The sequence below is a fragment of the Coffea arabica genome, chromosome 4c (assembly GCF_036785885.1).
Source record: "Coffea arabica cultivar ET-39 chromosome 4c, Coffea Arabica ET-39 HiFi, whole genome shotgun sequence".
NCBI classification, from domain to species: Eukaryota; Viridiplantae; Streptophyta; class Magnoliopsida; order Gentianales; family Rubiaceae; genus Coffea; species Coffea arabica.
In genome coordinates this window covers 5,176,021-5,190,085 of record NC_092316.1, presented here as the reverse complement: position 1 = coordinate 5,190,085, position 14,065 = coordinate 5,176,021, and the positions used below count along the sequence as shown (strand labels likewise).

At 37.3% G+C, this 14,065-nt stretch overlaps 2 protein-coding genes across 5 annotated transcripts; one reads left to right on the top strand and one right to left on the bottom strand.

The window, feature by feature from the left end:
* Nucleotides 1–6,097: 6,097 nt before the first annotated feature.
* On the top strand, nucleotides 6,098–9,812 carry LOC113742276 (uncharacterized). Its single transcript, XM_027270081.2, has 2 exons — nucleotides 6,098–7,730; nucleotides 8,242–9,812. Exons 1-2 carry the CDS (start codon nucleotides 6,204–6,206, stop codon nucleotides 9,046–9,048), a joined length of 2,334 nt encoding a protein of 777 aa, XP_027125882.2. The 5' UTR covers nucleotides 6,098–6,203; the 3' UTR covers nucleotides 9,049–9,812.
* Nucleotides 9,813–11,065: 1,253 nt separating this feature from the next.
* On the bottom strand, nucleotides 11,066–13,182 carry LOC140003894 (double-stranded RNA-binding protein 4-like). Of its 4 annotated transcripts, none has more exons than XM_072045671.1 (6): nucleotides 12,980–13,181; nucleotides 12,382–12,727; nucleotides 12,006–12,219; nucleotides 11,802–11,913; nucleotides 11,676–11,707; nucleotides 11,066–11,463 (listed from the first exon to the last, which is right to left on the bottom strand). In XM_072045671.1, the coding sequence occupies exons 2-4, from the start codon at nucleotides 12,628–12,630 to the stop codon at nucleotides 11,807–11,809; spliced, it is 570 nt and encodes a 189-aa protein (XP_071901772.1). In that variant the 5' UTR covers nucleotides 12,631–12,727; nucleotides 12,980–13,181; the 3' UTR covers nucleotides 11,066–11,463; nucleotides 11,676–11,707; nucleotides 11,802–11,806. The 4 variants fall into 4 exon arrangements, with proteins under 4 accessions (XP_071901772.1, XP_071901769.1, XP_071901770.1 ...); XM_072045668.1 differs by having other exon boundaries at nucleotides 12,382–12,638; nucleotides 12,980–13,176; XM_072045669.1 differs by lacking the exon at nucleotides 11,676–11,707 and having other exon boundaries at nucleotides 12,382–12,638.
* Between the last annotated feature and the right edge of the window lie 883 nt (nucleotides 13,183–14,065).

Here is a 14,065-nt window from a genome sequence, read left to right as displayed (position 1 = left end):
TGCACAAGATGCCAAGTTTGTCCTCCTCAAGTCCAATGCAATTTGGACTTATAACGTGTAATTTGTCATTTTAACAAAAACTATTGTAAAAAATAAAATGTGGCCTATGACCATATTATTCTTAACACCAAAAAAAAGTATAATGACAGACCGTATAGTAAAATAATGTAACATATCTCTGCGTATGCAAGTGGTTAAACGCTCAAAGCTTCAAACATTGAGAATTCCTGCATCCCTGAAGGAGAAATAATATTCGTTGCACATATCATGATCTGGTGTTTATAATCAACTTTCATGTTGCCTTGCAATTGGAATTTTTACATGGCTGGTGAGATCAAGAAAAGGGCAACTAACCCTCCAATTGTTCATCTACAGATTGATTCATGTTAGCCCAAAATTGCAAGATGGTTGTACAAGCAAAGTGTAGATGGTAAATGGCAGTTTTCCACCATTGCAGCGGAATTACGTACGTGTTTTACTAAAGCAGATCTTTGCACATTCCAAAACTAAAACCAAATGATCAATTGCCGTGCCGCCAAGTGAGAGTTGATGATGAGTGGGGGGAGACCTCCAAAATTTTACTTTAGTGGGCAGAATACTGCATAAAAACTTGTGTTTTTATGATCCCAATATCCTCATTTGTCTTACTAAGTTGTTGTTACTAGTTAAGAGTGTCAAATTAGGAATCTTGTTTTGTCAACTTCATTCATGCACAATGAAAAAAGACATAATAATATTAGAAGATGCCATCAACTAAGCATATGTCACATCAATCAATAGTCATTTAGGCTTCAAGACAGGGTGCTTGTTTTGCTACTTACTAATCAGAAGAGATTCTATGATCCCAGCAATCTTCTTAGCAAAAAACCACCACATCTAAGTAGATTTTATGGCTTGCTTTTCCACCATGAATGCTTATATCAAGTCATCATCGAAGACAAGATGGTAAAAGTTAGTGCTGATTTAAGACAAGACAATGGTTTAACTTTAAGTTACCTAAATATCTGACCACGGAGTCCCTTGTGAATAAAAGATTCGAACTTGAGTTATTCGATTCACACGAATGAAGGTATTTCACCAAGAAAGAACTGAAACATTTTTCCCCATATAGACAGGGATCATGAATTTAATGCTACTAGTAATAGTACATATTTTTTGCACGTAATTATAATAATTCAAATATAGCATTTCTTAGATATAAATTTTTTTTTGGTGAAATTTGATTGTTTACCTGATAATAGAATATTTTATATTTCCAATTTTTTTAATCAATTGTCGTTACAAAGACTATCTAAATACGAACTCTTTGATTTAGTGATTTTTAAATTTATTTTGGAGCTTTCTCTTTTTTAATTTATTTTGAACTTTTTGTTAAATTATGGATTCAATTTTGATAAATAATTCTTAATGCGGTTATGTTTCACCAAAGTTCAATTCAAATTCACAAAAAAAAAAATTTTTTTTGAAAAAAAGTGCTTACAACTTCGTATACTAGAATACTCTAATTGAAGGTAATATGATCATAACAAAAACTAAAATTAAAAAGTGCTTACAACTTATAATCTCAACACTCATCATACTTTCAATACAGTAGTAATAGATATCAATTACAGTTTTTACAGCATCTCATTCAACTACATCATTTACTTACAGTTTACTACGCTAATGTTTATGCTGGTGCTTTTATATACTACTATTAAACTAAGGCGATGAGGGGTTTTCGTTTTGGTAACAACAATTTATTCTGCCTAGTTTTCGGGCTTATTGTAACGTTATTTGTCTCTGTTAGTATGCTAGACGAAGTTTTGCATGATCGTTTAGAAATTGTGCTGCTTCTGTTTTGCTTTACTAAATTCTTGGCACCCAAAGAAGTTTAATTTATAACAGACCACATCGTCAAAAAGAATCTGCTTACGATTAAATTGTTATTTCATAAAGCAGAAGCTCAGAAGTTCAAACATTTTGATAATTCCTCCATCCTTGAGGGAGAGAAATGAATTTCAAGATTGGGATTTATGTACACGGCTGGTGAGATCAAGAAAAAGAAACAAACTGCACCCTCCAACTGTTCACCTTCGCTCTACAGAAGCACAGATTGAACATTGATATGAACCCAAGATATATAATTGTACAAGCAAATGTGAGATATTAATCCTGAACTCGAATTTACGTGTTTTACTAGAGGTGATCTTGCACATTCCAAAAACTAAATCCAAATGATAAATTGCTGTGCCGCCAAGTGATAGTTGATGAAGGAGACCTCCCAAATTTTACTCCACTTTGGTGGGCAGAAAACTACATAAAACGTTTGTTTTTATGATCTCAATATCCTCACTTGTCTTAAGTTTTTGTTACTGATCTTGTTTTGTCAAATTCATTCATGCATAATGTAAAAAAAGGCATATATATAATATTAGAAGATGCCATAAACGAAACATTTATCACATCAACTAATAGTGATCAGGAAATTGTCTAACTACCACTCTGTGATGCCCTTCGGTCTTCAACACAAGTGCTTTTATTAATTACTTATCAGATTCTATGATCTTCGCTTGTAGAGATTTAAGGACCCCAACCACATCTAAGTAGATTATTAAAGTTGCTTTAGCGTCATAAGTAGTCGATCATCGAGTCATTAAGACGAACAACATTTGAAATTTGAAGTCTAAAATATCTGACCCCCAGAGTTTCTTATGAACAAAAGCTTCCAACTTGAGTTGTTGGATTGACACGAATCGAGATGTTTCACCATATATAGAGTCTTTAGATTGAAAATTAGTTGGAAAAAAAAATTTGCTGCATTATAACCACGTTTTTAAATTATCTTTTCATATTTTTAACTTTTTTTTTTTACTTTACATACATCACATCACAAAATGGTGCTATAATATTATTTTGAAAAATTTTTCGGATGATTTTCAATCCAGACAGCCTTTGGTCCATTTTTTTTTTCTCCATATGGACAGGAGAATGGGAGTAGCTGGGAGCCTTGTCCCATGGTCAATGATCATGAATTCAGTTTGGCTTAATTCTCACAAAAACGAACCTACCAAAATCATCACTTCCGCCACAATAATAGACTAAAGGTGACGGATACAAGGTGAGGATCGAGGGAGAACCGCGAAAAAATTCCCTGCACCAAATGTTGACGAAAATGCTCCATAACTGGATGATATCTTTGTATTCTATCAAGCCATCACTTTTAGGGTGGTTGGAAATAGTTGATTTCCAAATTAGTGATAAATACAAGATACTGTACTTATAGATTTGGTTCCCCCACCCACCCTCAACTCGTGGCCGCCGGCCGGGAGCTTGGAACACCACTTGGGCAAATGAGGCTGTGCATAACGTTAGCGCCCCGATTTTGATCAAGACTTCTGAAAGAGACACGGATTAGCTTCTTTTTTTGGTTCTTTTTTGGGGGCAACTTTGCTGACTTGATATTCAAGAAAGTGATACGTACACAAGTGAAAGGGTATACCACCCTTTGATCGAAGCGTCAGTAATACAGAAACAGCCTACAAGGGCTTGATGAAAGCAAAACCTAAAGTAAGCATCTTACCTTTAAAAAATGACAATGAAATCCCTAACTCAAGAATAAGCAGTACTTCTCCTGCTTCCTAGTTCCAACCATGCATCATCGACCATGCTTAAGACTTTGCTGTATAGCTAACTCACAAGAATATAAGAGCAGTTTACTCATGAACTTTGAGAAAAGAAGTAACATATGTTGATTCTAAGACATTACCTTACACTTGTCCAGACTCCAAAGAGGATGGCTCATGAATTATTACGAGAAAAACCTTAAAAATATTCGACTCACAAACCCTATTCTATTGAATGCCATCCTGGTGAGATAACAAAGCAAATCATTGTGTGCTAGATTTGGATGCCTGCAAGTGATTGAGCTGTTTTTGGAATTAAAAAAAAAAAAAAAAAACGTCTTCAATTGCAATCGTTCATAAGGATGTTATTAACCAATACAGCCCGGTCCAGGAATAATTAAAAATCATATAGTAAACATTATCATGACCTGCTGTTTTCTTCATGCACGTGGTGATTGGTAAAGGACAAGTACCAGTGAATATTCCCAATAAAAATGATATTGGCCTACCAAAAGAATCACCATACAAAAATCTAATTTAGTCAAGGCACATAAGACCTCATCTCGAAAGTTGGTGCAGGAATTTTGCTTGGTAGGAAGAAAATGGATGTATCGGAGGAAGGAATAACAAAGAGCACCTTATCGCTTCGGTCTTATTAAGGAATCGGGAAAACAGCCAAAGACAAGACTACAAGTAAAGCTTTTCAATTTGCTAGACCGTCAAAGTGTTGCATAAGATTTGTGTTCATGTGATGTTTTGTTTAATTAAAGGATTATCTAAAGCTCCCCTCCGTGCATCAACAAAATCATGATATTATTGCATGAATGTCAAATTATAATTTTTTGCATGATTGTGGTCAATGTCATTTTTAAAAAATTAATTTTAGAAATCTTCGTAAAATTTCTGACAATATCACATAACACCCTTCTGATTATGAAAATTACACTGACCTCCCTTGTCGATTGGATGGGATGAAATGTCAGAATCAAAATGCATGAATTGTCCACAATGCCCTAATGAATGTTCTTTTAAAAATAAGGGAGAGTGCCCGCGTATCGCGGGAGTGTTTGGTGCATGCTGTTAAAGAGGATTTTTCATTGAACAAATAATAGTACATTTTGGAAAGAAATAGCCATCAAATATGACAAAATTAATAATAATATATTCTAATTGCAGCACACACTTGTGCATTTTATTTTATCAATGCTTTTACAATTTTACCATTCGTAAAAGACCCCTACCGATGTTAGTTGAAAATCGCTCAAAAGCAGACGCATGTTGTTTCAGACAAAGGAATATCTTCCAACGGATAGTTATAGTAACTTGTTAATTGCACAACGTGTTAATATGTTTATGTGTTAATTGCATAACAAAAGCCACACTTCAATTAAATGTATCTATAACATCATTTCAGTAATTACACCAACACATAAACTTATATGAGTTGTACTCAATGCAAAAACGGTTGTAAAATAATTTCATATTTCAGAAATACCCAGATGTTTGCATAAATCAAAACTTTAAATGTACCAAAATAAAGGCATTTCGGTAAATATACCTAAACACATGCTGCCCTCAGTTGTACCAAAAACTTTAAAAAAATTACACAACATTTCACATTTCCCAAAAGCCCCTATCTATGTGGTTGAAATTCAAACTCTCCTTTGACCATAACTCATTCTTATATAGTATAAGGAAAGGATACTAATAATTTTGTTAAATATCAGTACATTTTTTGACTAAAATAAATTCCAAATTGGCACCACTTCAGCTTGGTATCATGCACACATTAGCTTGGTTGGTTTTTTTATCCCACTTGAAATGTGGCCCAAGAAGGTAATGGACCGCACGTTCTAAGCTTCATTAACCTTGGGATATTGGCCCATATATCGAACTCAAGGTGTCTCTTTTATTGGGGCACTGAACTTGACCCAAAAAAATAAAAAATATATATATAAATAAATAGCATGAAAGAATACCCCTCCATTTTGGACGAGGGGCCTGGACGGTTGTCAGAGACAACCATCCCAGGCAGTTCACGGTCTGGATGAGGTCTCAAAAATTTGTGCGGCTCAGATCACGTCTTGTAACTTGATTTTCACGTCGTGTGGGACCTACAAAAATGTTGTTCTAATGTTACTCGCTGTTGTTCTATTGTTACACCTTGTACAGATGATGTTACACCATGTACAAATGGTGTTACAACTTCCGGAGCGGTTGTTCTGACAACCGCTCCAGCCCCGCGTCCCTCCATTTTATATACTTTCGATATATCTTTTTTCTTCTTTCCTTTGCATTTTCCAGAACATTTATGTTGATCTACCAAAACGCAAATATGTTTTTCTATGCAAAAAAAAAAAAAAAAAAAAAGCAAAAAGAGAAAGTAATTGAACTACCGCAGAAATATATCTTTTATGAAGATACATGATGATATTTATTGTTTACAAGGGCTAAACAATAAATAAATAAAAAGGTTAACTTCTAAAAGGATTTCTTGCAGTGGGGCAAAAAAGAAAAAGAGAAAGAGGCGATAACTGTTGTAACGGTAACTTAACCGAATTCTACCGCGCAAACGTTTGCGAATGAAGCTTCAAAACTATGCGTTTCAGACAATTACAGAGCGCCATTTCATGCCCATTTCGAGCTCGAAAACTATCTTCATCATCCATAAATGTCCAGATTAAACAGTGCAATAACCGCAATTTATCCAAACCCGTCAGGAAAAAGTCCATCAAAAAGCAAAAGGCTGAGCACAGAGTTAATTCAGACTCGGACATTGTCAAATGCAACATTGCCATCACCAAATACATGCGCAATGGCCAATTCGATGCCGCATTGCAGCTTTTCAATTCCATGGCACGAAAGACCTCGGTCACCTGGAACACTATGATTTCAGGGTACCTGTCGAATGACCAATTTGAGCTTGCCAAGAAAGTGTTTGATAAGATGCCGCAGAGAGACCTAGTCTCCTGGAATGTTATGATTAGCGGGTACATCAAGAATAAAAATCTTGGGGCTGCGAAAATGTTGTTTGATCAAATGCCTGAAAGAGATGTGGTGTCATGGAATGCGATATTATCAGGGTATGCGCAGAATGGATATGTTGATGAGGCAAGGAGGATTTTTTATGAGATGCCAGTGAGGAATGAGATTTCATGGAATGGGATTTTGGCGGCATATGTGCAGAATGGGAGGCTGGAGGAGGCGAGTAGGTTGTTTGAGTCGAAAGGGAGCTGGCCAGTGGTTTCTTGGAATTGCTTGATGGGTGGGTATTTGAAGAAGAGGAGGTATGTGGAGGCGAGGTGTGTTTTTAATACAATGCCAGTGAGGGACAAGGTGTCATGGAATACAATGATTTCTTGTTATGCACAGAACGGGGAAATGCAGGCTGCAAGGAAACTGTTTGATGAGTCACCAGTGCGGGATGTGTTTACATGGACTGCAATGGTATCAGGGTACGTGCAGAACGGTATGTTGGATGAGGCCAGGAGAGTTTTTGATAAGATGCCTGAAAAGAATGCTGTTTCGTGGAATGCAATGATTGCTGGGTATGTCCAATGTAAGAGGGTGGACTTGGCAAGGGAACTATTTGAAGCAATGCCTTGTAGAAATATTAGTTCTTGGAATACTATGATAACGTGCTATGCTCAAAATGGTGATGTTTCACGTGCTCGGAGTTTGTTTGACAGGATGCCTCATCGTGATTGTATATCTTGGGCAGCAATTATTGGAGGTTATGCACAGAATGGTGATAGCGAGGAGGCATTACGTATGTTTGTGGAAATGAAAAGAGACGGCGAGAGGATGAATAGGTCATCATTTACTTGCGTTTTAAGCACGTGTGCTGATATAGCATCTCTGGAGTTGGGGAAGCAAATACATGGACGAGTTGTCAAGGCAGGTTTTGAATCTGGATGTTATGTGGGAAATGCTCTTCTTGCAATGTATTGTAAATGTGGATGCATTGAAGAGGCATATGATGTGTTTAAGGAAATAGAGGAGAAGGATCTCATCTCTTGGAACACAATGATTAATGGATATGCAAGGCATGGGTTTGGCTTTGAGGCTCTTCAACTTTTTGAGGCAATGGAGAGAGCTGGCATCAGACCTGATGATGTTACCATGGTAAATTTTGAGCTAACTTTGCATTGCATTATGAGATGCCTGGCTAGTTTACTTGTTCATTAATCTGGAGAAGAAGCTCCACATCAACTGCTTGGCAAATCCTTTGTTATGTTGAGTTTTAATGGCTATGTCACAATTCATCATGCCTTTGGTCCTGACTTTTACTTGGGTGCTTAACATCAAAGGCTTTCTCACTTCTGTTGGAAGATTAAATGGTCATACCCAAAAGGATTATGATCCCTCAACTATTCTGAATTTGTGAATTCTGACGGGTAGGGCTATCACTGTATGACAACTGAACTCCCAAAGTTCATTTGCCCTAAAAGTTCCAGTTTGCCAAATTGTAGAATAACTCCAGATTTTTCACTCAAATATGCATCCTAGGATCCACCGATAGAACCATAATAAAGTTGGCCCACTTGTTTCCTTGTTCAAAGTTTATGTTTTTTTGTGCATATGTATATCAATCTTGGGGATTTTCCTTTTGACTTGTTCTGCTATGCTCGCGTAGGTTGGTGTTCTGTCGGCTTGTAGTCACACTGGCTTAATAGACACAGGCACAGCCTACTTTGATTCAATGACTCAAGATTATGGCATAATTGCAAATTCAAAGCACTATACCTGCATGATTGATCTCCTGGGTAGAGCAGGACGCTTGGATGATGCTCAAAAGCTTATGAAAGACATGCCTTTTGAAGCAGATGCTGCAACATGGGGTGCTCTCCTGGGGGCAAGCAGAATGCATGGTAATGCTGCTTTGGGAGAAAAGGCAGCCGAAATGATTTTTGCACTTGAACCTTGGAATGCTGGTATGTACGTCCTCCTTTCAAATTTATATGCTTCGTCAGGAAGATGGCCTGATGTTGGTAAAATGAGATTGAAAATGCGAGATACTGGTGTCAAGAAAGTACCAGGGTATAGCTGGGTTGAAGTGCAAAATAAAATTCACACATTCTCAGTTGGTGATTCAACCCATCCAGAAAGTCACAGAATTTATGCATTCTTAGAAGAGTTAGATTTACGGATGAAGCATGAGGGTTATGTCTCTTCCACTAAATTGGTCTTACATGACGTGGAAGAGGAGGAAAAGGAGCATATGCTCAGATATCACAGTGAGAAATTAGCTGTCGCATTTGCAATTCTAAATATTCCAACAGGGAGGCCAATACGTGTGATTAAGAACTTGCGGGTATGTGAGGATTGCCATACTGCTATCAAGTACATATCCAAAATTGTTGGAAGATTGATAATTGTGCGCGATTCTAACCGCTTTCACCACTTCGGCGGTGGTGTGTGCACTTGTGGGGACTACTGGTAGGTGTAAAGATTTCTAAATTAGCACAGACTTGAAAGCCCTATCATCTTCCCTCGGCCTACCGCTGTTCAGACTGGCAGTTTGAATATCAGGGCTCCAGGCATCAATTTTTCAGTACTTTTGGGACAGCAAGCTAGATTGTTGCTTTCCCAATTTGTTAGTTGCATCATCTGTGGTCAAATACTTTTAGTGCTGATTTCTTGTGTGAAGACATATGGAGTGGACTCCTTAATAAGGAGATGATCAGAATGTAGAATCTTGGAATATGGGCCCATGCCCACGATCTCCAGGCTGCAGCAGTGGTCAACTTCATGCTGCTTGGGTGGAGATTTCTTCCAACCGGCTCGACCATGCTCAAACAGAATTGCAGCCTTGTTGGATAATGGGCTGGAAGGGTGAAGGTGAACCAGCATCAGCGTTGCTGGGCACATTGAAACTAAGCATGATTGTTGAATTGGACTCTCAGATTACAAATCTAATTAAAGGAGGAGAATGCTCCATTGATCTTAGATTCCATGTGCACTTTCCTCCCAGGAATGGAGTGTAGGATTGATGATTTTGCATGCATTGATTCTGGGAACATTTTTTGCCTGCATAGGCGCATACTGGTGTGAAGCTGTAACCTCAGCCCCTCATGGTGTACCGAATTTTGGTATGTTAGTTTTTGTTAATATGTGAAATATAGTTTTTGTTAACCACAAGGGGTGAATGGTCTGTTATATGTCATCGTTCTCAATATTTGTCAATTTCCACATTTTTGTCATGCATTTTTGTCATTTTTGTATATTAACTTGGTAAGACACTCGATAAGTTTAAGCCATAAGAAATTAGTGTGCGGTAGCGGGTAAGTCTTGAATCCAGTAAATGTACACCTTTATCTATGGAATTGCTAATGAAATTTGAACCCTGTCAAGTACTACTAGACGGGCTATTACACTCTACAAACTCTCGCCAGTAAAAGCAATAGCATCAAGGCATAAGGATCAAAGAAAAGCAGTAGCCTAATACTGGGATAGCAGCTACTAGTAAGGCTTAAAAACATTAATGCCATTGGCTTCCTCGCCATAGACAATCTTGAAGCTGTAGGATCTGAACACCCAGCAAAATGTTATTTCTCAGTTGATTTCCACTTTCATCTTTCCCTTATTTCTAGGATTAAAGACTGCTGCATGCAGCGCCAAAAACTGATTATCTGCAACGGCAATTCTGTTCCTGCAAATTGTAACCACAGATACAATAGGTTACGGTATTTACTTAGCTTCCCCGTAATTCATCATTAAATAACTCTGTTGGCAAAAGGGTGGGTTTTTTACCGCAATGCTTCCTAGCCTTTCCAAACTTAAGTTTTATGACGCTGAAACAGTAGCAAGTATTTTTAGTTTCCCGAAGTTAATTTGCTCTTTAGTTTTATGACGCTGAAACAGTACCTGGTTGAATGTCGGCTGCTATGACATTACTTCACATCCAGGTTTCCCTTTAGCATTTAAAGTAGCGTAAGGTTCGTCCTTGGACTTGATAATTCGAGTAAGAAGAGTACCTGAATCTGTTTCTCAAACTTCAATTTTTCTTCTCAACAACTAGCAGTCATTGTTCCTTGATATCCCAGAAGGCATCATTCATAGCTCCTTCGACAGGAGATCAAAATGTTTTGATCAAGTTGGACAAATTTAGAAAAAGAAAATTGACGACAGATCAAAAGACAAGGGCTTGTTTCTGAACTCCCCCCCCCCCAACCCCACCCACACACACACGGGTCCACGGACTTGTAAAGATGAAGTGGGGTTAGGGGTGGACATCAATTCAATCTGAAGATCAATCAAGAAACTTTTAGACACCCATTTTGCCCATAGACCATAGTTAATTGTTCAGACTTTTTCACAATGTGAATAATATATTCATACGAGGAATGTCTTCTAGCAGCAGTGGAAGATCTATTATTTTCAGACAGGATAAAGCCCATGATTTATCGCAAAAAGTGAAATTTAAGAATTAAGACGTAATCAACAATCAACAAAACACATGCCAAAGAACTTTTGCTTAAAAACACCATCCATCCGAATAACGTCTTGTTAATGTTAGGCATTTTACAGTTGCAAACGTAGCAAATACCAACCAAAAAGAGCATGCAGGAGCAGTATTCTGCATAAACTATTTTCAATAGACCTCTCCTTCACACACGCCAATGTGTCTGAAGGAGAAGCCTCACCACTACCAAGTGAAAATTGTATTCTGTATTAGGCACAATTGTTGGCTGAAGAGCAGTATTCAAGGCCTGAAGTTATATCCAGGTAGTTTGATAGCTACTCCCACACGGCCTTTTTTCTTTTTCTGCTCCCAGTTGTTCTCAACCTTGCGCTTTGTCCAACCTTTCGCACAAGTAACTGTGCAACTATCAGGGTTATAACTGATAATCCCAGTCTGCAACAAAGAATAAAGTGAGTGGTCCACTCAAATAGGTGTAAGAAAGGACTGGAGAACATATGAAATGTAATGGCTTAAAATATGAGCTGCTTTTTTCTATACAACCTCTTCCCTGTGTTTATGTGAGCATATTAACTTGATATATGTTCACTTATTCCATCATCCTTGAAGGGTATGATTTTTATTAGAGATACAAGGTGAATTGTTACCAGAATGCTAGCTTGCTGTTGTGACAAATTTCCTGACAATGAGAATATAATACAAACTTTAGTACCATAATTATTAGTTTCCAGAATTAAGTTTTATGTCACATGTATGATTAACGGATAACAGACCTGCATTACTCGACAGTAATTTCCAGAGTTCCAGAGTTCTTTTTAGCATCTACAGTAGCGAAAAGTCTCTCTTTGCTCTTGATAATTTCAGTGAGCTTCCCCGAATCCGATCCTTGAGAGGCAGTTTCGAAGTAGGATAAATTGAAGGAGCATTACTGGTAGAAACTTAATTCGACAAAGCAGAATAGAAGTTTATGACTGTACCAAGGAGCGATTGGATGGCCAGTTGTGCCACCAGCTGTTCCGCCTCTTTCCTGCTTCGACCTACTTGACCAGTATAACTTTTGCCACCAAGAACAAAAGAAGAGACGAATACTGGGTGTGGTGTCCCTTCTGCTAAGGTGGTGTTGTATTCGGGAACTCCAAGGCCAGTCTTGGTTGCATATTCAGACAGTATTAACTTGCAAAACCTTAGGTTCTTAAGAAAAAAACAGGTGAGAGAAGGAAAGCACAAGGTGTCATCTGAAAATGATATATTGCACAATTTCCGTAGACATGACATAAACATAAATTGGTATTTTGAAAAGTGAACGTTCTACAAAAGGTGAATGAAATGCAGCCATGTAAATATTTGATGCACCTGATAAATATGAGGGCCTCCTGTTAGGGTTTTATTGTCTTTAACTATGGTTTCATATGCAAGCTTTGCGACATCTTGCTCAGCTGCTCTTCGATCTGGAAAGGTAAACTTAGATGTGAACTTGGTTTCATCTATGAAGACAGATGATCTGAACTTAGGCGCATGTGGGAACCCTTCATTCTCAATTTTATAAACTGGAAGTGGTAATCCAGATTTTTGGGCATACTGGTGCAACAGCTTCTTGTACATACCATAATCTGCCAGCAGTAAAAACTCTGTCAAACTATAAAGTCTTGCTATGACGTTGAAGCTCACAGTTCATGATGTTAGGTTGATTTACATCCTTCTACAAAGATCATACAGAAATGAATATGCGCAAGCAATACAAATGCCATTTTCCATGGCTAGCTTTATTTTTGTAAGCCCTGTATGCAACAATCATGGTTACAAAAATATGTTCGTGGAAACTTATCTAAAATCTTGAGAAGTCAATGGAAAGGAGAAGGAAATGGTAGTAGAGATTAAATAAATGAAGGAGTAATGAGGAAAGCACATGCGTAGTGGAGGAGATTAATAGTGGGAACGTGAGAATGCGAACCATGTTCAGGTTTGGATGGTTCCAATGGCAACCCAAGATGATCCTCAGGTTTTGGCTCCTGCACCCAAGAAGTGCAGACAGAACAGATGGGGAATTTGTTAGCCATTTTGCTCCAAGGAAAGAACATGGTTGGGGATGAGAACAGAAACGGCGCTTTATGCTAATGTGTGTCAAGTGCTTTGGTTCTTTTATTCCTTGCTTATCAGGCTAAGATGCTTTTTTGTTCTTTCATGTTTTTTATTTCTTTTATTTTTCTCCTTTTCTTTGCTTCTTTTCCTATTCTTTCAAAGTACATTGTTCAATATATCTTGGTTTCTTTCTAGGAGAATTTTGTGCGTTCTGTTATGTTTCTAGGACATTCACAAGGACGTATCACAGACTGATTTGGGTGGAATAGGAAGTTCTTGTAAAATTACGCCACCTGGTGATCATTTCCTGTAGCATCGGTAGGGTGACTTTTTGCACAAAGTTCAATTCCTTCATTAAAGCATCAAATTGGACGAAGCATCTTAATTGATTCTAAAAAATAAAAGTAAGACAGGACATCATATTTAGCAACGACCGTCCAATTTCAAAAGGTGTCGGCATCTCATATCCTCAAATAATGACTAAGAATTTTTCAATGGCATGAACCGAGCATTCTAAGAAAGAGTCCGTTTATTCTTATTCTTTATAGTTAAAAGTTGTGTCAAATATTCTTGTTTTGCTCTTGCTTGCACTTCAAATTCATGCTAAGTGCCTTTTGAAGTTTAATTTAAGGGAAGGAAAAAACAAAAATCAATAGAAAAAACATGTAATTTTTTTTTTTTTTTTACTAATCAACTGCTAACTATCTTTTTCAAGAACAAATCTTCATTGGTGTTGATTGGGGAAAAATATAAAAACAATACTTATTGAATAGTTACAACAGAACTATTTTAATTAAATACAGTCATATTTGAGTTTTTAACATATAAAAAGAAGATACTTTGTCGAGTTATTAAAATGAGTGAACCCGTGGAATTACAGAAACAATTTTTTTTTTTTTTGTTCGAAGAAACTCCTAGAGTCTCATCCCTTGCCGTGCAAAGCTCTCCATTGATTTGC

What these genes read in the sequence shown, in the direction of transcription:
- LOC113742276 (XM_027270081.2), top strand. Translation starts at nt 6,204, where the DNA reads ATGCGTTTCAGACAATTACAGAGCGCCATTTCATGCCCATTTCGAGCT. An exon ending in GACCTGATGATGTTACCATG is followed by an intron (nt 7,731 to 8,241) that starts GTAAATTTTGAG and finishes ATGCTCGCGTAG; the next exon opens with GTTGGTGTTCTGTCGGCTTG.
- LOC140003894 (XM_072045670.1), bottom strand. Translation starts at nt 13,106, where the DNA reads ATGTTCTTTCCTTGGAGCAAAATGGCTAACAAATTCCCCATCTGTTCT. An exon ending in ACCATCCAAACCTGAACATG is followed by an intron (nt 12,639 to 12,979) that starts GTTCGCATTCTC and finishes TACTGCTGGCAG; the next exon opens with ATTATGGTATGTACAAGAAG. An exon ending in GAGGCCCTCATATTTATCAG is followed by an intron (nt 12,220 to 12,381) that starts GTGCATCAAATA and finishes TTTTTTCTTAAG; the next exon opens with AACCTAAGGTTTTGCAAGTT.